This window comes from Aplidium turbinatum, chromosome 3 (genome assembly GCF_918807975.1).
Source record: "Aplidium turbinatum chromosome 3, kaAplTurb1.1, whole genome shotgun sequence".
In the NCBI taxonomy this organism is placed as follows: Eukaryota; Metazoa; Chordata; class Ascidiacea; order Aplousobranchia; family Polyclinidae; genus Aplidium; species Aplidium turbinatum.
Window position 1 is genome coordinate 20,329,398 of NC_137474.1, and position 25,113 is coordinate 20,354,510.

Genomic DNA, 25,113 nt, shown 5'->3' on the forward strand with positions numbered 1-25,113 from the left:
CTGGCGTACGTTTTGTTTTTGTACCCATGGCCACCTAGAGATACAGCCTGATTTATCACATTTTGCAGAAATTTCCAGGTTTTTCTAACTTTGGGCGAACGTTTAAATAAATTTTTCTAAAACTTTGATTTTTACCCTTTCTTTATTCTTTTCCCCAGATGATACAATAGGTTTTAACATCCTCACATGCTGAAAAACAAAGAAAATTTGATTTCGAAGATTTTAGTCAGACTGTTAATTTTCAATAACAGTCTGATTTTGCGTTTTTCAACTTACTTTTTCTCATTTGCTACTGCTTCCCCAAGGTAACAAAAAAGTTTTATGTCATTAGGAAACCGCAAAAAGTAAAAACATCTCAAAAAATGTCAGTCAAGCACTAGCAGTAGCTGTAATCAAAAGGTGGCCATGTTGTACCTTATGATGTTTTCTTGACCCCCAAAACGGGGTTTTCACGGGCCGTAGCCCTCAAACGCCCCAGCAGTGAAACCTCGGATGTGGGTTTCTGAACATCCCACAGTGGGCAAGGTTGATAAAACACTCAAACCTTTTGTATCTTATGATGTTACAAATACGTCACGGGCTGCCCGACTAAATCTTATGCAACTTAGAGCGGTATTTAATGAAGAATCGGTCGTGGAAGATGTTCCGGAAAACACTTTGTCGGCCTCAATTGGAAACAGTCAGGGCTGGATTAAGGGTAGGCCTACTGTAGGCCTAAGGCTGTTTACTAGAGAAGGGCCTAATTTTGCAAACCAAGATATAAAGAGTAGTAAGAATAAATAGCCTAGCCTACATGAAAAATTCAAATTATTTACTGCAAAATAACATAAACATAACAGAAAAATGGCTAATGATGGCTCGTAATTGGTTTAGGAAACAAACGCAATTTTTGTGTCAAATTTAAAGCAGATGGAAAAGATTTTGGAAAGAAAGAAATAGATAGTAGGTATAGGCTACCTATGAAAATACTCTACCTAATGACACTTTAAACCAGGGATTTTCAACCTTTTTCCCAACGCGACCTCCTCAGAGCAATCAATGTAGTCTCGCAACCCCCCATAAAAGTATTCAACAAAAGCATATTTAATGCAAAATTTAACCAAATTTGACTCATGCCGACATCCAGATATATTAATTTTGCTGTTTCAACGTAGGCTAAACTTCCGAAACGAAAAACGATTTTTGCGATGGTATTACGGCTTTTATTACATTTCCTCCAATTGTCATTTCCATTTTCTATCAATCTTAGCTAGATAAAAACAGGAGAAAAAAATAATGAGAATAATCTACATTTTCGCACTTTCAACGGTAGAATTTATTGCAATCTTTTATGGATTTATTTAAATCAATTTCAGTAAGATGGTTGGTGCTTCACACTTTTAACTATTAAGTTTGTCAATGCGTGCACCCATTGCTGAAAGAACTTTCAAACAAAATAGCCGACACTAATTTTTTTAAAGCTTTGGTAGAGAATTTGCTTTGTTGAACCATAGAGAAATAAAACAAAGTAACTTCAGCGGGTTTAACATGATGTATTACATACACAAATATAACATTAATTAAAATAAACTCAAACGTTTTCGACTCGTAGCCTACGTGTGTCTCATCAGGAATTACATATCAGCAATATAAATAAAATGAAAATTGTAAGGTAAATTTGACTTTGCACTATAACTGTAACTGTATACATGGGCGCCGATCCCTATTGGACAGTGGGGACATGTCCCCACCATCTTTTTACATGTGCCCACCATCTTTTCACATTATTTTTATAACGTAAAGGTTTCTGAGAAATTCAAGCACCTGTAGCCTACCTGGATCTTTATTCTGAAGAGTCTTTGCCTCAGGCTGCATCAAAACTGAAGTCAATTTGTCCAACAAGATGGCTCACACGTGCAGCTGCTGTAAAAGCAGTGTTTGATAATTAATTATTATAAGTCAGTATTGGAAGCTTTGGAATTAGCCGTGAGTCAATTTGATTCAAATGTAGCAACAAATGCTAGTTGGCTTTTCAAATCTTTTTCTCGTGGGTCAAGTGTGCTTGGGTTATTAGCGGCATTGTCTGCATATTTAGTGTCTTGAACGTTTTAACAAAGCCTTGCAAGGTTGCACGGTGACTGTGGCTGGCATGCTTGAAGGTGCTAAACTCCGCCATCTACGCAGTGAAGAAGAAGTTCATCGTGACTTTGTGCTGAGGGGCTTGAGTCATTGAATCTGTCACGTTCCAAAAAGATCTCAAATCGTCTTCAACATGGGCATGGTCAATCTCCTCAAATTCAAACACCAGAGACGAAATATCGGTCAGAGTATTTTGCAGTCATTGACAGCGGCAAGCAAAATTTTACTGACTGTTTCAAGTCGTCCGATCTTGAGCACTACAAATTCTACAAGAGACACTCTTTAGTGGAAAGCTACAATTGCATGTGGTAGATAATTATCCTGAGTTCTGTAACACAGAGTCCTTTGCAGAAGAACTATGCTTCTTTCGAAAGCAGTACAATGGATTCGAAAGCAGTACAATTGTCGGCAGCAGTGGCCGAGTGGTTAGCGCGTTGGGCTCGCAGTCGAGAGCCTGCATGTTCGACTCCAGCCACCCGCACTTGCTGTTGTTTCTCTGGGCAAGAAACTTTACGATAATTGCCTCTACCCAGTGATCGATTTCGAGTAATGGGTAGTAGTACCAAATTTAAGTCATAAGTAACAACCGGAAACAGACATTGCCGTCGGCTGCAGCGTGGGTCAGGTGTACGTCGGAAGGCGTACACCGATGCATAGCGCTCAAGTCCGCTTTCCTGCAATGCAGGATAAAGATATGAAAAACAAAGTCGGTGAAACATTTTCGAATGATATTTAAGAAGATGCCAGCAGCTGATCTGCAAATGTTTCCGCAAGTGGAACTTTCTGTGCGACTTTTGCTCATTTCACCAGCCAGCTCGTGTTCAGCTGAACGGTCAGTTTCAACTTTGCGACGTGTCAAAACTTGGTTACGATCTACTATGATACAGAAACAGCTAAAGTGCAATGGTCTGCCATGTGCACAACACAGTTTTGAATTAGATCAACTACCATGACCTCTCCAAGGACTTCTTTTTTAATTCGCCGGAGACTCGTTGTCGAGTGTTTGGACGTCTGCTGTCCAATGCTGACAATTAAAATATATATACATCGCATTAGACTTGAACCAACTGTATTTGCTTGTTTGTCAGACCAGACCCCGTTCTTTCTAGCTCGCTTCGCTGGTCTCCCCTTCCTACCTTTTCTAGTAAATGTCCCCACCAATTTTACAGAGCGATCGGCGCCCATGACTGTATAGCCTACTAACGACACTCCAGACTGAAAAGCACAAACTGAACAAATGACACAGGAATGATTACAAGTAAATTATATGTTGGAAACAGATCACATGAGGTGTAAATTACAGGCATTTGACAAACAATTAGAACACACACAAGAGGAACGATGAGCCACAGGCGAATAACTGCCGGTTGAGAGACGGATTATTGCGTTTGATTCTTAAGGCTTCCATGATCTTAGTCTGAAATTCAGATCTGCCTCGAGCGATGATTTTAAATTGGTCAATCGAGACATTGTCAGTGCACGTATCACAAGAGGCGATGTGCTCTTTAATTGCACTTTTGGTTATTAAGTTTGGGTTTAAGTGCTCCCCGGTGTAGCAGTCCAAGAGTTACTGCGGGCCAAAAGTTACCAGGGTTGCCAAATATTTCATTTAAATTTTATTTAATTTTGTTTTGAAAAATAATTAAATTTTTAACTTCTTAAAAGGTCAGATTAATAATTATAAGTATTTTGTAATGTTAACTGAAAAGCTTGCATTGGTTTGAGAGCAATGAATTCATTACACTTAGTTAAAACAATTTTCGCTTTTCTATCAATTGCGAAAACGCCGGGCACCCCTGGTAACTTTTGGACTGACAGGAACTTCCAGACTGCAACGCCCAAAGTACGAACCCATGCCTACCGATTCAGAGGCGGGCGCACTAACCACTAAGCCACCGAGCCGTTGATGGCGTTTTGACTACCGGTTGGCCTGCATGTAGCCTAAGTTACTTTATATTTCTTCAAAACGTAGTTATGAAAAACCAGACCAAACATAGGCTCAGTGCTTCATTCACCAGAAAACTTTGATTTTAACTTTCATGAAATACATAAAATATAGGCTAGTCAAAGACTATGTTCGTCAACTACAACTCAAGACCAGCGGCTAACAAGTCAGCCTTTAAAAGCAAACTTTGCACGATATATTAAGGCCTGTAGCTTTTATGCCACCAATTCACGTATAGCCACGATTCAAACTTTGAAATGTTTGGAGCGATGATCAATTAAATTATTTGTTTCAACAGCGCCATATAGCCTACAACGAGTCAATAAAACACTCATAACAGTAACACTACATTGTGAATCGTAGGTTGCATTATTATATCACAATCAGGATTGACAGCAAAAGACTATAGGCTAAGTGGTCATCTAGTCAATCACCTCCCCATGCAAATTTATTTGCCAAGGCACGCAAGGCACGGACACAACTTCAAATGGTAGCCTATAATACAAACAAATCAGGTTAAAATGATAGCCTATGTAAATTGTTAGGTTACAAATTAAAATTTCATTCCAATACAGCAACAATTTCTGGTGCAAATTTAATCTTTTAACTTTCATCTTATTTTCGCTTCATTTCCAATTACGTTTCTGCTGTAAACCATGTTGTTAAGATGCAATGGTGGATAAGTCTTCACGTCCAACATGTTTCCAATATTGAAATCATTTATACAAATCTGCATGCAAGCGTCAAATCTGAAAACCCTGTTTTAGTAACTTCTGGACTGGCAGTATACTAATAAAATAACTAAAATCTACTTCTTCAGGCGTGTCTTTTGGTTCATCAGCCATGAAGGTGTTTAAAACTTTATGGAAAAAGTGGGAAGAATATCCATTTAAATAAAACATGTTTTTCAATTTCTTGATTTCTTTCTTTTTAGTTATTTTATTAAAAGAATACAGTACTCTGGAATTTCAAACACCTTGCAACTCTCCGAAAAACGGCTCGCAACCCCCAGGTTGAAAACCCCTGCTTTAAACTCAATTTCATTAAAAGTGGCGCCTACGTGGTTTTGGAAATGGGCTCTTCATATGTATTGACTCAACTCGGTCATTTGTTTTTAAGCAAAAACTGTAGGCTACCGTACTGTACTGGATCTGTATCACTATCAGCCTTACAAAAATTTAACCTTAAAAAAATTGAGGGCAGAATTTTTCCAGGGCCTAAGGCTATAGCCTTATCAGCCTAATGGTTAATCCGGCCCTGGGAACAGTGCATGTTTTGTGGGCGAGCAAGACATTGCAGATCTGTTTGTCCAGCTAAAGAAGTAGGCCTACATTGTTTTAATTGCCAGAAATTAGGACATTTTGCTAATGTTTGTCGTGCAAAGAAAAGTGCTAATGTTATGAAGACTAAACCAACTAAAATATCTGCTTCCATTTCTTATTCTACAATCGGAACAAGTTTCAAACAGTATCCTGCACCAAGATGTACACTGGGATCTGTCAAAGGTTTTGTACTTAGTTCTCTTTAAAAGGCGGCGGCCCCTGTTGTACTGGGCGACAAAACTTTTTCTGCGTTGTTTGACAGCAGAAGTTCTGAGAGTTTCATTCACCCTCGTATCGTAAAGTCCCTCAATCTCAATTTGGTACCTCAAAGGAACACTAAAAAACAATGAAAATTATTAATACTACAAAAAGTGCTCAATGCTAAGCAAAAAGGCAAAGCGGAGTGAATTAAATCAAATATAGTTATTTGGCCTACTATCTGAAGCCTTTACAAATTGTTTCACGTAACGATCATCAGAAGGTCTTATTGAAATAGAATCAAATAGATTCTATTTGAATAAGACCTTCTGATGACCCGTTAGGTGAAACAATTTGTAAAGGCTTCAGATAGTAATAACTATATTTGATTCAAAGAAACACTATATATCCTAACTATGCATCCTAACTCTGGTTATAGATATATATTATACAGAATAATACAACTTATCATTTTGTTAAAAAACTCTTTTTCTCAAAAATGGTACACAGGAGCTCATTTTAATGGTGAAATTCGCGTTCAGCATTGTCGATTTGACTATAAAACATGTATCTATTGCCAGTGACAAATTTTTTAGTCAAAATGTACACACTGTGTAATCAGTACTGCGATGTACTGGGCAATAAGAAACTATTCTATGCTGTTGATTACAAGTGCTTCGTGTATTCTGTTGAGGATGGACACATGACAAGGAAAGAGTACAAGCCACTTGGGAGTTCCCACGTCGAAGCTGATACAAGGATGATGCCGCATGTGAAGCTTATTCACATCCTCAATCTCAATCACATCATCACTGTAAGAACAAATGACAATGATGTGCTGGTGATTCTGTTGTATCATGCCAGTTGTAACAATTCCTTCACAATATACATGGAAATTTAAACAGCAACAGTCGCAAGTATATTGACGTAACGTTGCTGGCAGACACTTTCGGAAAAGAACTTTGTGAAGCATTACCAGGTTTAAAAAAAAAAACGCTTGGAAAACTTGGCTTTTCAACAATGGCTGAAGACACCTACCTTCTGCTGGAAGAGTTTGTGTGTGTTTTGTATGGACAAAACAAGGTTAAAGATGTTAACATTGCTCACTTCAACCTCTTCAATGTGAAGTATCAATTCAATGACCTTAACACTCCTTTGAAAAATATCAAAGAAATGGAGCCATCTATGCTTTCTCCATGCAAAGCAACCATCAAGTAACATTGCCTTCGTGCAAACTTCATTGCCAGCATGTTGAAGTCAGCAGATGAAAGCGACATTCATCAGCTTGATCCACATGGTAACGAATGGAGTAGGAAAAAGAAAATGTACATGCTCCTGTGGTTCCTGATTGTCTCAGCGATCAAATTGAAGAAGTTCCTGATGAAGAAGGTAATAGTGAAAGAGAAGCAGAGGAAACTGGTGACTCGGATGAAGAGGATTAGTTGTTTATTTGAGATGTAGGTCCGAATTTAAATGTAGCCTATGTCCCTGATTTAGCTGCTGTTCAGCTTTGGCATACGTCGCTGTTCTAAGTAGCCTACAGCATCAACGAAATACCTTCTGTATGAATATTGTGTTATTCCATCGAACTTTTGAAATGTATCGCTTGTAAACTTAAATCGGTTTTTGTCTCTGTCTTTTGTAACTAACTGTCCTATAAGAGGCTGGTGCCTACAAGGGTCTATGATAGATTTGCTTCAGCTCTTGGAACTTTGCTAACACTAACATGTCTATGTTCGTATGTTCTATCTAAGATATGAAATCTAAACTTTCTATTTACCTTTCGTAGTTACTAAAATGTAGGCTATTAGATGGGCTACGAGTATGTAAAAATGACAAAGTATTTTGTCTGGTGATTGAAACTTTTTGCATGTTACCATGTTGCGTATAATCAAACAAAAAGTGTTCCTTTTGATCATAATATCAAGTCATGTTGTTCCGATATCTTTAATTTAGAATATACCTTTCATTTAAATCATGTTTTATTGCCTCTTACTGTTTCCTGTGATGTATAGCCTACCATCTTGATAAGCATTCTGTCACATAACAGACGAATATAGTGATATTGCCAGGTAGGCTATCATCTCGGAAAATGCTTAATATAACAAAAACGGTCAGACCAGTGCAAGTAAGAAGTTTATTTTGAAATCTACGTAAAATTTGAGTCTAGAAACACTTGTTAAACCTTACTGACCCAGACAGTCAAATAAATCGACCTGGCTTCTGGTCTAATAGCTTTGGCGTCTTCGAAATGTTCCGCTGAACTTTTGGGTTATGTGACAGTAGACGTGTATGATATGAAGCTCGTATGAAGACTGAAGAGTATGTATGAAGATGAATCGTATGAAGAGTAGACGGTATGAAGCTCGGTGCTCTCACGCCTTATGCGTGGATGTCATACTCGGATTAGATTTTGAATCTCAACATGAAAGTGTGATATTTCATTATGTAGAGAAGCCGAGTGTTTCTGTGCCTGTGTGCAGTTTTACCTCTTTGAAGAATAATCCCCCAGAACCATTTAAAACATCTAACCCCAGACTGTCACCTCATCGCTACGAAGTCACGAAAATACTCTCTAGATCAGTGGTTCCCAACTCGTTTTTAAGGCGACCCATTTAAAAAAAAAATTCAGTTCGGTAAAATTTTGCGACCCAAGCAAATTGTCGTAATATTTTAAAAGCCATACAAGATTGTGTTGCAAACAAACAGCACTACAAAAGCAGGAACTTTTTCCGAAAATAATATGTTTATCAAATCACTCATGAGATAGCTGTGCTGGCTTGCTGTCAGTGAGTTTTTTGAAATCGAGGCGTTATTTTGCTTATAGGCATAGCCGCATGTCGGCTTTAACTTCCAGCCAGTTTCGCTGTTCAGTTTTCAATACACACATGACGCTAAATCCAATCTTACAAAGCCAAGTTGTTACAAATGGAATCTGTTTTTGAATCCCTAATTGTGAAACTGTGGGATACACTTTGTAGGCTACATGGAAGCCCAAAAGTGAATGTTGGCAGAATCTTTGGGGTATTTGTCTTTGAAGGACGCAAAAGAAGTACGGTTTGCTACTTCTGTCGTTATGTCCATAAACTGCTCTGCAACATGGATGGAAAGTTGAGGCAGATCTTTTCCAACAAATGGATCAATTATCCAATCATTTTGGTTATTAAGTGTTAGAGATCTCCATAGTAGTGCACAAACTTTTTAGAAAACTGTTCCTGGTGTGTAATTATCGTTTGCTTAATATCAACTTCATTGCCACAAATATATTGCGTTAGCTGAGGAAATATATCGTAGCCTACTCATCTCTGGTGACATAACTTTTCCAGAATATGAGTTTTTTGTGTTAAGCAGAAACTTTTGCGGCGCGATCAGTCACCGTAAAACCGTTGCCTTGCATATATAAATTTAGAGAATTCAGAGAGTCAAATAAGTTTATATCGGCAAGGTAAGCAACTTTTGCGTTAAAATCTTCTTGCAAAAACTTCTTGGCTAATCTCACACAGTTCTGTTGCCTCAGGAAGATAGCAATCTCCTGTCGCAAATTACAAACTCGCTTTAAGACAAGACCTCGTGACAACTATCGTAGGCTACTTCTGTGCGCAACAGCAATGCTTGATAATAATCAGAATCCACAAAGACGAAAACAAATGCCGATTTAGTGGACTTGTTTTGAGGAAATTTACACACTTCACATTCAGTTGTTCAGTTCAGTTTTTTTTTTTTTATTTCTGACCATCATATCAAAACAATACACGTCAACATAGCAAAGGTCAAGAAAAAGGTAAAAGCGACAAAACGCGAACAAGACTTCGTGCAGCTCTTGAGACAGCTTTTTTGCAGCAAAGGCCTCTCTGTGGAGAAAGCAATAAGTCCATACGGCACTTGCGGCTTTGTCTTTGATACGTTTTACCACACCAGACTATGCGTGGTCCAACGTGTGGAAAACTTTATCATAGTTTGTCCGACATAGCGTTCGTGACATATAGTGCACGTTACAATATATATCCCGTAACTTTGTCAAGTTAATTTATGTTTGAGACTGAAATTTTTGTTGGGTTTATATTTAATAATAATAATAACAATAATAAAAGCGAAAATTGTTAAAACTTCTTGCACTACGATCATGCTACAAAGCTTTCCGATGTCTCGACATGAAACACTTCATGACTTGTGTTTACATTTTCCAGTTTTGTGATCGATCTCATCACGTTTTAAATTTTTTTTTATTGTTATTTTTTTCGCCCAAGATACAATATGCCTGAAAAACAAGCGACCCAAAAAAATTATCAGGCGACCCAACTTTGGGTCGCGACCCATGAGTTGGGAACCACTGCTCTAGATGATCAGGCATTCATTTGCAGAGAAACCACTCGTTTGTTGCAAGAATCAATCATTGAAGAAAGTCAGTCACCTTGGAGAGCTCAAGTCGTGGTTGTCAAAGGACAAAACAGCAAAAAAGGTTAGCAATCGACTACTGTACCCACAAACTAGCCTATAAATAAATTCACACTATTAGATGCTTTTTCGTTGCCTAACATAGGAAAATTAGTAAATGAAATTGCTCAATACCGAGTTTTCAGTACTGTCGATCTAACTAGTGCAGTACGTACCATGTATCGTACGTCAATGCCGAATCACATGGACATGTAAAACTAGGCTATATACGACATTTGAGCAGAGTGACGAAGGCGTCTGGGACTTTAGTTGAAAATACGAACTAATTTTGAATGTTTTGTAAGCAGGAAAAACATCCACATCAAATTTACTGTTTACAAAATTAGTGTTTTGTTTCAAACTGTTTTCGTGCTAGTTGTTGTTTTTGCACTTATTTCTGTTGGCAAACGGAAAGCTAATTCTATTTTATCATACATCACAAAAAAGTCGAGATCTATAGAAGATTGCGAGAGTGGACGTAAGGATGAGGATGCTGATGGTGCTAGTACTAGTAGCATGGAGTTCACTAAGCGAACTTCTAGTTTGATTGAGAGAATGAATCCTGATGTATTGGTAACCGGTGGGTTGTGAGTGCCTTTAAATGTTTATCAAAGGGATGGGCAATGGCCTATTGTCACTGTCACTGTTGTCGCAAATACCTCGGCCGACATTTCTGAATTAGCCCCCCCTAATTTTTTTTTCTCTATGCGCTAATGAAAGAAGACATAATGGTAAGCCTACACTTGTCAAAAGTGTAGGGTTAGGCTGCGGTTGCGGTCACTAAGGTTGCGGTCAATAAGTTTCAGATGATCTTACTGGAGTATTTCATCAGGAATCCTTTAAACTGGACGCTGTCGTCTGACACAAATTTGATGACTGGATCTCCTGTCCCGTTCTTCTTCATGTCTTCATTCGGATCTCGATCTTCTGGACGACCGCAAAACTTTTCCGGATTACTTTCAGAAGTGAACTGAATACTGCAAAATATTGTGGTATTATTAGCTTGGCCTTTGAGCCAGTACAAAACCGAGAAAAAGGCGATACCTTTTCTTACATATAGAAAGCCATTCTCCCAAAGGCAAAAGCACCAACAAGTACTGACGTAAAGAGTTGGCACAATTATTGCGTCAGGAGCCGACAAGCAGTTCTGACGTGCATAACAGGCAATCGAGGTTGCGAACAACATGTAGGCCCAGATCGGCGGTAGGCTTAACCGGGGGTCCGCGGATCTCAAAAGGTCAGCAAAGCATTTTCAAGAGGTCCGTGAAAGTTTCCGAGTTGTCAGCATGATTTATAAATTACGATATTTAAAAATCGTTTGCGCTTTACTTGTGTATTACAATGATTCTCAAACTGTGAGTCGTTTAAAATTTCAAAAGATATCGCAGAAAGCTTTAGTTTCCTAACTAAAAAAATGTCATATAAACGAGTTAATCTTTTATAAGGCTACGTATGTTCAACTTAATTGTTCTGAGACAGGAGATTATTGATGAATGCTTACCTTGGTCGACAGACCAGTCGGCATGCAACAACTCAGTAGGTGCTTCAACTCAGCAAGTAGCTTTCATTTCAGATACTGTCAAGATAGCAAATGTGATTTACGTGTTAGCATCGGACTTGCTTGGTCATCGCTAACTAAATTGAATTTGCTGTTTTGTTAGATGCCAAGTTTTGGCTTGCTCAGTTTCCTCGTTTGACAACTTCAGCCACTTTTTGAAATGTTGCTAGCTCAGTTGTCATCTTCTCAATCCTATGCTCAGCTTGCAACTGCTGTTTTGTAGGAGACTCGCTTAACTTACACTGGCTGGCAAACGTATGCATTTCCATTAGCACTTACAGTATAGTCTTGTCAGGACTGTGATTAAAGCAAAATATTGACAACAAATAAAAATTACATTTTTACAATTTTGTTAGGGGTCCGCGACCGCTTTGAAGGCACCAAAAGCCCACCAGACAAAAAGGTTGAGAGCCACTGGCCTAGATGCTACTCCACTTTGCGAGAAACACATAACACGGGGTGTGAAAGATGAGAAAAATGGTAGCCTATCTCATGTTATCTGTTCTCCGCCCAGTGATGTGAGAAGAGGTTATTAACCATTCCTATCGTCTGATGAGTCGTGCAGCTCAATATCAGAAGTATCATTTTTGTTTTAGTTTGGTTAGTTCAGTCTCAGGTAAAGGTTTCATAAATAGCCTACATTTAGAATTATTTTCTTTGCCTTTATTGCTTTTTTTTGGTTAAAATAAAAATCAACTTTCAGTGTTTGTGTTGTTGTTGTCGCTTAACTTGACATTGTTGCGCCGTTGTGGTGATCTACAAGGAGCTGAGATGGCTTCACATCGATAAACCACCAGGAAGTACGAGAAGGACCAGAGAGAGAGAAAGCGAGAGATATGTTTAGGTTAAAGCAAGGGTTGGCAACCTGTTGCTCTGGAGCCCCATGCGGCTCTTTAACTCTTCTGAAGCAGATCTCTTTAGATTTGAGAAAATTTGAAATTCAAACTTGCGTTTGAGTAATCATAAGAAATTAAGTTACAGTGGCTGGTCACCTTGGAAAAGATTGGAGCCTTACCAAGTATTCATAGTAAACAATGCTAACTATCAATACGAAAATGAGTCATGGAGACTGATCAGGGCCCCCTGCTGTGAAGTCCTCTAAAAGCTACAGAGAATGAGGAACCTCTTCTATGCGCACAGTTGCTCGTGATGATGGCTTATGCCCAAATCCGTCTGGAAGGCATAAGTCTGATGGTAGACTGCTGAATACTAGAAAAACGGCACTCAACATAGGAACATGGAATGTAAGAATCCTTTATAAAGCAGGTCGATACGAACATTTAAAACAAGAGATGTCGGTCATGAACTTTGATTTAATTGGGATACGTGAAACTAGATGGATAGGTGATGGTAAAGTGACAGAAGATAATTTTGTTTTTGTATATTCAGGAGGTGTACAGCATATGTACAGCGTCGGTATGATGATGAAAAAAGAAATCGCTAACTCAGTCATTGGATTTTGGCTAATTTTAACAGAGTTATGATGATTAAATTGTCTGCAGCACCATTTAATGTAAACATATTACAAATCTATGCACCAACCCAAGAACATACAGATGAAGAGATTAAGTTATTTTATGAGTCAATAAAGGATGTACTTAAGTATACCAAAAGTAGAGAAGTTAATATAGTAATGCGTGATTTTAATGCAATAGTGGGTGATCATCATGAATTTCCCACAACTGGTCGTTATGGATTTGGCAATTTAAATGAACGTGGAAGAAGGTTGCTGGAATTTTGTAAACTTAATGATTTAGTAATGTTACGGTCAATTTTCATATCAAACGTCATATAAAACCGTTCAGGTCTACTAAATCTTGGCGTCTGACGTAATGGACTATTGCTAAAAATGAGCAGATTGCAGAATCGTTTGCAAGACCTGTAAAAAATTTGCAGCTGCGGCATAGCATTCCATTATCGTTAAATCTTTAATTACTTGAACAAGTGTAAGCCAAACTTGAGCAGGTGTGAGCTAGACTTGAACAGGTGTTAGCCAAACTTGAAACAGGTGCTTGAATAGTTTATCATTGCTTATCATTATTACGTCACATAAGATGCTTAGTTGCTTACGTGCGATTTGGAATATTGTAAATTATTCTCTCATTCGTAAAATTGTTGCTTGAAAGTTAGTCGCATATTTAACTGTTTTGCTTAGTGCTGCCAGCTGGACGAAATTTCCTTCTTTTATCTAAATAGTTTGTATTGTAGTGACAATTTTTTAGTGGTGTATCGCGTTGTACCCATTTTCGATAGCCGCGGGCTAATTTTACAGAAATACATTTTTGAATAGAAGTTTCAAAAGAGTGTTTCTTTCGGTCATTGCATACAGACGAACGGATCCGGGAATCTTATGTTACAATTTTCCCACGAAGAGATTATGGTTGACCGCTGTGACCATAAATAATAAAAGACGTTACTCTGTCTAGTGTTTGGTACAGTAGCAAAATAATAAAAGACGAAGTTGTTGGTTGGTAGGCTACAGAAGCAAAGAAATAACAAAAGAAGATCTTGTTGGTTGGTAGTCTACAGAAGCAAAAGAAAATTAAAGACATTTCTTCTCAGTTGGTACTGAAGAACTTCAAGCGAAAAATTAAAGGCGTTTCTTTGTTGGTTCTGAAGAAAAAACAACATTGACATTCATTGGCAAGATAAAAGATTAAAGACAATCCATCTGTGCTTGAAGATTCAAGTGGACGAATCCAAGCAAATTTTGTGGAACTTTAGGACTTCATATACCCGCACAACTACGGTATTGTGCATTTAAATTCTTTTTGTATTTTTACGGTCTTTGCAGTTAAGTTTTTTTTATAACTTAATATTTTGTGTGTTTGTGTAACTTAATTTTTTAATTGTTAAATTTAGCCCCCTGTCGCCACTCGGTGGCGACAGGGACTCGGCCGCCGTCGACTCGACTAAGTTTAAGCCTGATGATGTTCTTTGCGGTCGGGCAGGCCATTCTGGGGAGGGACCCAGTAACGATGAGGCTAAGTCAGTTCGAGAGGCCCGGCATCTTAGAAGGGATATTTTGACTCAAATTGGGGAAATTGTTGTAGCCGTAGGTTCTTTGGGTGACAAGCAAGAATTGTTAATTTTTAGATCTAAGTTCTCTACTTTGGAAGAGGATTTACAGCATTTCCATGCTCTTTTGACTAAAATTTTTAACTCTGCAATCTTGGCAGAACTACGTGATAGGGTAGATCCCGAATTTAACTCGTTAAAAAATAACTTCGAACAAAAAGAAAGTGAGTTCTCAGATATGTTGGATGCTGACATGCATCCTGAGGATAGTGCCTCAAATGTAAGCACTAGGATGTCTAGGAGTTCGTCTCGGATATTGGCACAAATTAACCTACAGCTAAGACGAGAGGAGCTCCAGATACAAGATGAAGCCGAAGCGAGAGCTGCTGAGGCTGCCACGAGAGCGAAGGCCATACGAGCTCAGCTCTCGCCGCGAGAGCTGAGGCCATACGAACTGAGGCTGCCGCGAAAGCCGAAGCGAGAGCTGCTGAGTTCGCACTCAAAGACGCACAGTTGAGGGCTGAACAACGTAAGGAGGTAGCTTTAGCTGAATATCGATCAGAGGTGGGCTCCCGGCGTAGCTCTAAGAAGGGCTCTTCTAGGCATTTCAGAAGTGAACATCAATCACAGTTTAATTTACATAACCTTTTCCAGACGCCTGTTCAATCTGTAAGTGGACCAGTGCAACCCACACGTTTTCAAGCTGTTTCAGGAGGTCTCGAGGCCGCGGCTAAGGGTCTTCCGAAGGCTGTAGAGCCAAGGCCTGTAAATTATAGCCGAACTCCTCCCCCAGAGCGTGCAGGTCACGGGGCCGCTATCAGAAGTAATGTTTTGCCCTCTTCACAGTTTTCTGCGCCGCTAGTTTTTGATCGCCCAGCTACACGTAATTTGAGTGGTTGTGAGAGGCGTGTTGCGTCTACTGATTTTAACGTGTGTGAGGATCGTGATCGGGCTGTGCATTTGACTTAGCCCCCTCAGCCCCTTAAGGGATATAGCTTGTCTTCTCCCGCTAAATCGAGTTCTCAACAGCAGGATTGCTTTTTTGAATACCAAAATAGTAGGACGTTTTTCGATAAGGCTGCCTTGATTGGTTACGATGGTAATAATATGCCATTTGTCTTCTTTAAAAATCGTGTCACGGCCTTGATGGCAGCTTCGCCCTTTAAAGGAACTCGTTTGACTTTGTTACAAGCAGCTTGTGTTAGAACAGCTGCTCAAACGATTGCTCATTTGGTTTCCGACACTCCTGGCTTGTCAGAAGAAGACAGGATACAAATGTCGTTAGCTCGCTTGTCCCAGCGTTTTGGAGTTCGTGGAGGTCTTTTCGCCGAACCAGAAATTAGAAAGTATCGCTATGGTAGCAAATTGACTTCGATCTCTTCCAGTGATTTGAAAGAGTTTGAAGATGAATTGTCGCAGTGTACGCTTTACGCGCAAGCTTATGGTCAGCGTGACAAATTGGAAGGACGTTTTGTTTTGGATTTGGCTAAGCGACTCCCGTTTGACGCTAAGCAGCGTTATCTTGACTTTTTGGGTGATCAGTATGGTGTCACTAATAATCCTACTTTTCAGAGTTTGTTTGAATTTGTAGTACGGGAGGAAACGCGCAAATCGACTGATTTTGCTGTTATGCTAATGGGCGATTCTAGTGAGTCGCAGCATTTTAAAAAGTTTGGCAAAGGAAAATTGCCTTCATGTTAGGCAGACGTCCGTAAAACCCCATGATAATGTGATTTCATGGAGTTTGCAGTACTCGACTGCTGTTGGCGCACCGCGCGGTGGTGTGGCCAGACGTAGAGATCTACCGGCATGTATTTATTGTTCGTCACGTGGTCAAGTTGAATATCATTTTTTCTCTAATTGTAAAGATTTTTTGCGCTTGACACCTAAAGATCGGGGAGATATTGTTGTGAAAGCTGGAAAATGCTTGAATTGTTTGCGCCAGCATATGGTTAGGGACTGTAATCATGCAAATAACTGTCGTCAATGTGGGCCTAACAACGATAGGAAACACTTTTTTCTTCGGCATGATTTTTATGTGACGTCACGTGATTCTCTGGATTCGGTCGGCAAAGATGATGCTGGTGCCAGAGTTTCTGTGCGTAATGTTAAGATTGGAAATGTTAAAGCAGCTTTTAACGGCATTACTGCTGCTCGTGTTTTGAATCCAATGACTGGCAAATCGAAGTTGGTGTATTGTCAGCGTGATCCTGGTTCGCAGTTGACTTTTGTCTCGAGTGATTTGGTGAGCGAACTTGGCGTTAAACCGTATGATAAAGCGTCGTTTAAAATGGATACTCTGGCTGGTCAGAAACCTACTTGTGCTGACCTTGTTAAACTCAACATCCAGTTGCTAGAGACAGATGAACTGTTTTGTGATATAACTTCGGTGGTTAAACCAGCTTGGGCTGACGATGTTAAAACTTTACCGCATAAGCAAGATTTAAGTGGTTTCCGTCATTTTCATGACGTGAATATGTTTCATTTGAATGATTGTAGTACTGTAGATGTACTGATTGGCAAAGACAACGCTTATTTGATGTGGGCTAAAGAAGAGCGTGTTGGTGAAAATCGTAGTGAACCGCATGCTTTACTCACTCCTCTTGGTTGGTTGGCTTGTGGTGGTAAGTCACCCAAGATGAAAGCGTTGCTAACGTGTGCAGAGTGCAGACGTCTTCAGAGTCGGATGTCATCTCTGGCTTTCAGCGTAAAATTGAGTCTCGTGATATGGAAATAGCAGACCTGAATAAAATCATTCAGGATTTGACTTTGCAAAATGAAATCTGTGATTTGTCTCGCAATGACATTTTGGCTAGAGAACTTGTTGAACCGAATATTGAGTTGAAAGATGGTCGATTTGAGATACCTGTACCGTTGAAGGAAGATATTGATTTACCTAACAATTTTGTGTTGGCGTCAGATAGAGCTGCTGCTTTAAGGAAGAAGGCTTTAAAACAACCTGAACTTCGTGATTTCCTTACTGACATCATGAAGGATCTTAAATCTAATGGTTATATTGAGCGTGCTGGTGAAGCAGAAAATGTAAAAGGATTTGAATGGTATTTGATGACCTTGAAAATGGTAGAATGGTACCCTTTCGTTTTTGCGTACACCCTTGGGGAATAAAGAGTAGCCCATATATCGCTTGCTTGGCTATAAAGAAAATGATCGAGCAGAATCCCAGCGGTGCTGGTGAACTGACTCTCTGCAATATTGCAAATAATATGTACATGGATGATTTTATATTTTCGGCTGATAGCTTGGAGGAAGCTCAGCAAATCACTCATGAATCAATTGCTTTGTTTGATAGCCGTGGGTTTAAACTTGTTAAGTGGAGTGCTAACAAGGAGGCTATGATTGTCTTGTCAAATTTGGATAATGAGATGCTCTCACGTTTGATTCGTGATGTTGACTTTCAGACTGAAAATATGACTTTGCCATCAGCGAAGACATTGGGTTGTGTGTGGCAAACCGAGTCTGACGAGATGCGTATCGCATGTTCCTTAAAGCCCTTAGCTAAACACACGCGCCGAAGTATGCTCAGTCAGCTTGGACAAAATTTTGATCCGCTAGGCTTTGGAGCGCCATTTTTTCTGAAAGCACGCCTGATACTTCAGCAATTGGCGATAGACAAGTTTGATTGGGACACCGAGGTCCCTGATAGCTTTGTAAAAGAGTGGGAGTCGTGGCTTCGCTCTTTGGACCTGCCTAAGGATTTTTTGTTACCGAGATGGTATTTTGCAAACTCTGGTGTGTGTAGTCCGGATGATGTTGTTTCATATCAATTGCATGGGTTTAGTGATGCTTCGAATCAAGCTTTCTCTTCTGTTGTTTACTTACGTAGACTGGTCAGCGAAGTTCCTAGTGTGTCTTTCGTTTTGGGTAAATCTACCATTGTTGTAAAAAATCAGTTTTCTTGGCCAATAGCTAGGAAAGAGCTTGTTGCCGCTTTGAATACAGCAAGACTCGTGAAGCAAGCCTACGAGGCATTGAAGATGCCTGACTGCCTTAAGTATTTTTGATGTGATTCTCGGACTGTGTTGCAGTGGGTTAAAAACCCTGATTTACGTTTGAATAAGTTTATTACGCGTCGAGTTGAGCATATTTTATTGTTGTCTGGAGCCCAGGATTGACGTTTCTGCCCTACCGATATGAACCCAGCTGATGTTGGCACAAGGCCAAATCTCATTACAAAGAAAGAATTTCGAGAGTTGTGGTTGAATGGTTCTAGTCTTCTTTATCAGTGTGAAGAAATTCCATCTGTAGAAAATGCCACTTCAGTACCTGTCCATAGCCTATATCTTTGTGACGAAGAGGAGTCGCTTGACGTATGACAGGGTGGCCTTCACAGATTGATCGAGGCCGCACCTTCTTTGTATGTTATGAAAAAGAGGATCGCTTATTTGGTTGCCTTTGTTGAATTTTTGTGCTGTAAAACGAGAAAGCGTAGCTTGTGAAGCCAAAACTGGACGCCTCTTATCTTAATAGAGCCTTAGAGTTGACTGTGAAGTTTGTTCAGAAGAGCGTGTATGGCGATGTGGTACATTTAATGACTAAACGATCGCTGGATGCACTTGAGGAAGTGATAAAGCGGGGTAGTGTTGGCGCTTCGCAACGTGAAAAGGAACGCTTGAAAGAACTGCGTTCACTTAAAAAGTGACGCTGGTGTAATCCGCATTGAAGTGCGCTTAAGTAATTTTCCCGAGATCTCTATAGAAGCAAAGCATCCGATTGTTTTGCCTTCGAAACACCCCTTCACTAGGCTTGTTGTACTGTTGCATCATAATCGAAATGCGCACTGTGGAGTTCAGCACACTTTGTTGTCTACGCAACAGAAGTTTTGGATCGCTAATGGTATAATGCCTCCGTGAAGAGGTATCTTAATGACTGTGGTGTATGTGCGATTGAAAAAGTGCGACCTATAAGGCTGCTGATGTCTGTTTTACCTTTGTCTTGCACAACTGCGCATAGGAAACCCTTCTTTGATTGCGGCTTAGACTATCTTAGACCTTTAACTTTTGTTGAAGGTAGGAGTCACAAAAAAGCTTGGGGACTCTTGTTCACATGTATGGCATCTCGCGCTATCCATGTTGAGCTGGTTACGTCATTGTCGCTGAGTGATTTTTTACTTGCCTTCACAAGGTTTACAGATTTACGTGGGCAGGTTAATGCTATCTATTCCGATAATGGAAGCACCTTTCAGGCAGCATCTAAGAAGTTACCCGAGTTGATAAAATAAGCTGAATCTCACAACGCCCTGAGACAGAGGGAGATAAACTGGGAATTTATACCTCCGTATGCTCCGGCGCAAGGTGGCGCCTGGTAGGCAATGGTAAAACAATTTAAAATTGCATTTTTTCACATTTTGGACTCTTCAATACGTAAGCCCAATTTTATTGAACTGCTTACGTACACAGGCAGTGCCGTTCGGATCGTGAACGAACGCCCTTTGGTACCTTTGAGTGACGACCCTAGGGATTTTACTGTCATCACCCCTGCCTCACTTTTGACTCCATACTTAGACCCATACTGTGCTGTTGGGCAACCACATGATCGTGACCAATTAAGAAGAGATTATCGGTTCAATTTGTCACTTTCTCAGCAGTTTTGGAGTAAATAGATCGATTTTTACTTGCCAGGTCTCCAGGGCCGGAAAAAATGGCAACAAATGGCCGAGAATTTAAAGCCTGGTTAATTTGTAGTGGTGGGTTTTCTCCAAGACATTGGTAAACGTGGAAAGTATCAACTTGGGAGGATACATGAGGTAGTTCCACAAATTAGGAAAGGGAAGCCTGTGGTTCGTAAAGCTACAGTTGCCGTCTGCAACTATGATGAGAGTACGGGGAAAGTGAAAGTAGACTACCTGTTGAGGGATATTTCGTGCCTCACCCCCGTAAAGAACACTTAAGTGTTAGGGTTTGAGCCTGGTTTTGTCTGCGCTGGCCGACACTTGTCTGAGCCCAGAACAGTCGGTTATTATAGCAACCATTGTATATAGCGTCATTTTAGTGTGTACCTATGGTACCAATTTCATGTATCGTCGCGTATTATTCTTATCGCTGTTCATTCTTTGCATGCCCTTTGTATTTGCGTATTAACTTAAACGTGAGTGATTCAAACAATTTGTGTATCGCGTGTTTTTATTTATTGGCTCACAATTGTCTTTAAATTCTTTTTTGCTTACGTGCGATGTGGAATATTGTAAATTATTCTCTCATTTGTAAAATTGTTGCTTGAAAGTTAGTCGCATATTTAACTGTTTTGCTTAGTGCTGCCAGCTGGACGAAATTTCCTTCTTTTATCTAAATAGTTTGTATTGTAATGACAAGTTTTTAGTGGTGTATCGCGTTGCACCCATTTTCGATAGCCGCGGGCTAATTTTACAGAAATACATTTTTGAATAGAAGTTTCAAAAGAGTGTTTCTTTTCGGTCATTGCATACAGACGAACGGATGCGAGAATCTTATGTTACAATTTTCCCACGAAGAGATTATGGTTTACCGCTGTGACCAAGTAATAGCAAACACTCTTTTTCAACATTCTGCTAGGCGGTTGTATACATGTCAAAGTCCAGGTTATCAATTTCGGAATCAAAATGACTATGTTATGATTAACCAGAGCTTCAGAAACGCAGTAAAACAAGTTAAAACGTATCCAGGATGTGACATAATGTCTGACCACATCCAGTTGTTATAAAAATCCAAACAAAGTTAAAAAGAGTGGAAAGAACAAATATGTCAGAACATATGGACATGAACATGCTTAAAAATGAACAATATCGAGAGAAATTCAGTATTACATTCAACAATTAATTTGAATTATTACAGCAAACAGAAATTCCTCAAGTAATTGCACAAAAAACTATTGACAGAAGTTGGTATGCAATTAAAGAAACCTTAAATGATGCAGCTACTAACATTCTACCATCAAAGAGGAAAAATATTAAACAGCCTTGGAATACGGAGAAGATACTTGACTTAATGCAACTGAGAAAGAAAAACAAATTAATTAATCACAAGAAATATAAAGCTTTAAATAAGGAAATATCCCAATTATGCAAAGATGCTAAACATAGGGGTGGGCAAATTCAGGTCGATTTTTCAGGACCCATTTTTTCCAATGCCATTTGGGCAAAGATTACAATAAAAGCACTTTTAGCTACCTGGCATGACACCTTCTTGTATTTTTCTGCAGAAAAGATCATTTTTAGGTTATTATTTGTGTATTTATTACGCCAATGATCGTTTGAGCTTCTTGTTATATGCAACCATGTTACCAGGAAGATTGAGTAGGCACTTTCAAACTGCATGGAAGTTCACGGATATTCGTTTTTGTACTTTTAGCTCGTGGCTGTTGTCAACTTCCGCGAACTTCGTTCACTGAACTTCACACATGAAGCAAAAATGGCACGCGAACTTCTGTCAGCTCAAGAAAACTTACATCCCAATTTTTTGTTTCGCTGGTTCCAGGTTCTTAGGCTAGGCTATTGAAAGTTTTGAGGTTAGCGGCTTATCCCGTGGGTGTTGGCTTTTAGCGCTGCAAATCCTGCCGTTCAGATTTTTTTGACACTGTGGTGGTTTAGTCAGAACGATAATGTTTTCCATTTTTGTTTGCAAGCTATTTTGCTTTCTGTGTGAAACGAAATGAGCAACAGAGTCGAAGAGGTAGATCTCCACCTTTATAGGAAGTTACCGGTATCTTGAGCTGAAAAAAAACTTCTGAATGTGATGTAACAAAACCTTATACAATCGCCATATTCTGCCATATCATAGTGGTCTACCACAAGAACGGTTTGAATTAGGGGAAAAACAGTTCCGTGAGCTTCCGTCAACTTATGTGTAGTGTGAAAGGTTTTTGATTTCAATTTCTGTGAACTTACGTGTAGGTGTAGTCTGAAAGCGCCTTAGACTTCTTCTGTGTGTAATTTCATCATACTTACTGACCTTAGGCTCCTTTGTCTACATGGTGGCCAGTCGATTGGTCGACAGACTCGCTGTGTCGACAGCTGTGTGTGTTCACGCTGTGTCGACGGTCATTCACGCTGTGTCGACGGTCGACAGTCATTTGGTCGACAGTCATTTGGTCGACAGTCATTTGGTCGACAGGACGTTTGGTCGACAGACAATTGGTCGACAAGACATTTGGTCGTCAAGACATTTGGTCGACAAGACATTTGGTCGACAGACATTTGGTCGACAAGACATTTGGTCGACAGACATTTGGTCGACAAGACATTTGGTCGACAGGACATTTGGGTTAGAGTTAGTGTTAGGTTAGGGTTAGCAGTTACAAGTACATCGCTTGATTTATTGGAATGTTTGAGTGGAAAACAACTTTTAGCCGAAGCACCCGAAATTCGACAAATGAGACGAGTTAAGGCGGCTGACGGACGATACCGGGTTGAAAAATTTGGGGCAGAAGAACTGAAGTCCTCCATTAAAAATGTACTAAAGCCAGTATCCAACATTACGACGACTGTGGACTCTCTCTCTCTTTTGAGCAGAATTATATGACCTAGCATGTGTAATTATGCGGGAATGATTGTCAATGAGATATTCGTATGATTATTTTCTGTTAGATGGTGAAACACACTAAAAATTTTTAATTTTTCATGTAAAAAGCGTTTTTTTTTTCGTACTTTCAGATGATATCGCCACAGCAATGCAGTGAATCGCAAAACTGAGTTAATTTTAAGAATCTACGCCCCAAACAACCTATGTTTAGACATATTACATGACCCATATGATCAAATCTTCATCTGATTGATGGAAAATATCAATTTTTTAGCGGCCATTTTGAAAATGGCCGCTGAACCAACCTATAATGACGTCATAGACAAAAGAACTCATCGGATTCTTATTCAAAGAGAAAAATGGCCATGAAAAAATTGGGTCCTGGAAATACTATGATCAAAATGCCTTTATTTGCCCACCCCTACTAAACAAAGGTGATGGGAAAATCAATGCAGTGAAATAGAACAACTAGAAACATCTCATAAGTCACTTGAATTACACAACCAAGTTAAACAGCTAACATGTTTACAGACAGCTGAACAAGCAAACAGTTGCATCATGGATAGAGGAGGAAAATTATTATTTGAGGAAGAGGAAATAAAGAGTAGATGGGAAGAGTATGTAACAGAATTATATGATGATGATAGAACATGTAAGCCTGAAATTACCAACAATGAAGGAGAAGAAATATTGATATCTGAAGTTGAGAAAGCCATTCAAGATCTGAAATGTAATAAAGCTGCAGGAAAGGATAATATTTATCCAGAAATGCTAAAAGCACTCAATGGCTTAAGTGTCAAACGCATACACAAATTATGTAAGGAAATTTACATGACTGGATTTATACCTGAAGAAATGAATGAAATTGTTTTTGTCAGACTACCAAAGAAATCCAAAGCAAAGAACTGCAGTGACTTTAGAACATTAAGTTTGATCAGTCATGTATTGAAAATTCTGTTGAAAATAATTTTGTTAAGAAATCGTAAAACTATTGAGAATGAGGTTAGCATGACTCAAAGTGGATTTATGACTGGTAAAGGAACACGAGTGGGAATACTTAATTTCAGAACGATTTGTTAGAGTTACAATGCAGTAAATAAAGATGTATATGCATGTTTCATTGATTATGAGAAAGCATTTGATAGAGTTAACCATGAGAAACTGATTCACTGTTTGGCTAATATTGGTATGAATGGCAAAGACTTACGTTTTATGATCAATTTTAAAGCATTTATTCGCATGAAAAAGATTTGTCTAAAGGAATTGATATCAAGCGTGGAGTACGCCAAGGATGTGTACTCTCTCCATGTCTTTTTAATGTGTATACTATACAGAAATGATTTTTCGACGCATTGATGGTATGAAAGGGGTAAATGTTGGCGGATTGAACATAACAAATTTACGCTATGCTGATGATACTGTTCTTTTGGCTGAATCACAAGAAGATCTTCAAGAAATATTGGACAATGTTCATTGGAAAAGAATTTAATATGAAAATTAACGCTAAAAAGACTAAATCAATGATAATCTCAAAATCACCAGACACTCCAGTAGGCTACTCCAAATTATAATTGACAATCAAAATATACAAAAAGTTAAATCTTTTTCTTATCTTGGACATTTAATAACTGAAGATGGGAGGTGTGAACATGACATTTTAAGACGGATATAAATGGCAAGAACTATATTTGGAAAAGTGAAAAATGGTTTAATCAATCAAAGTTTAAATTTATCAATTCGTCAACGAATATTAAAATGCTATGTCTGGTCAACCCTTTTATACAACTCTGAAACTTGGACAGTGTCACAAAAAATAGAAAAACGGATCGATGCCTTCGAGCTCTGGTCATACAGGTAAATGTTAAGAATTTCATGGAAACAAAAGATCACTAACAATGAAGTATTATCCAAATTTAATTCAAGCAAAATTCTCTTACAAATAATCAAAAGAAGAAAATTAAAGTATTTTGGACACACAATAAGGCAAAACTCGTTACAAAGATCATT

The 25,113-nt window shown here is 39.0% G+C and overlaps 1 protein-coding gene across 1 annotated transcript in view; it reads right to left on the bottom strand.

Moving 5' to 3' along the window:
- LOC145766429 (uncharacterized) overlaps window positions 1–25,113 on the bottom strand; it is a 122,854-nt gene that overhangs the window by 93,540 nt on the left and 4,201 nt on the right. The window contains exon 3 of the mRNA XM_082578139.1: window positions 10,834–10,994. Within this exon, the coding sequence (XP_082434265.1) occupies window positions 10,834–10,994 (161 nt within the window). The remainder of the gene's footprint in view (window positions 1–10,833; window positions 10,995–25,113) is intronic.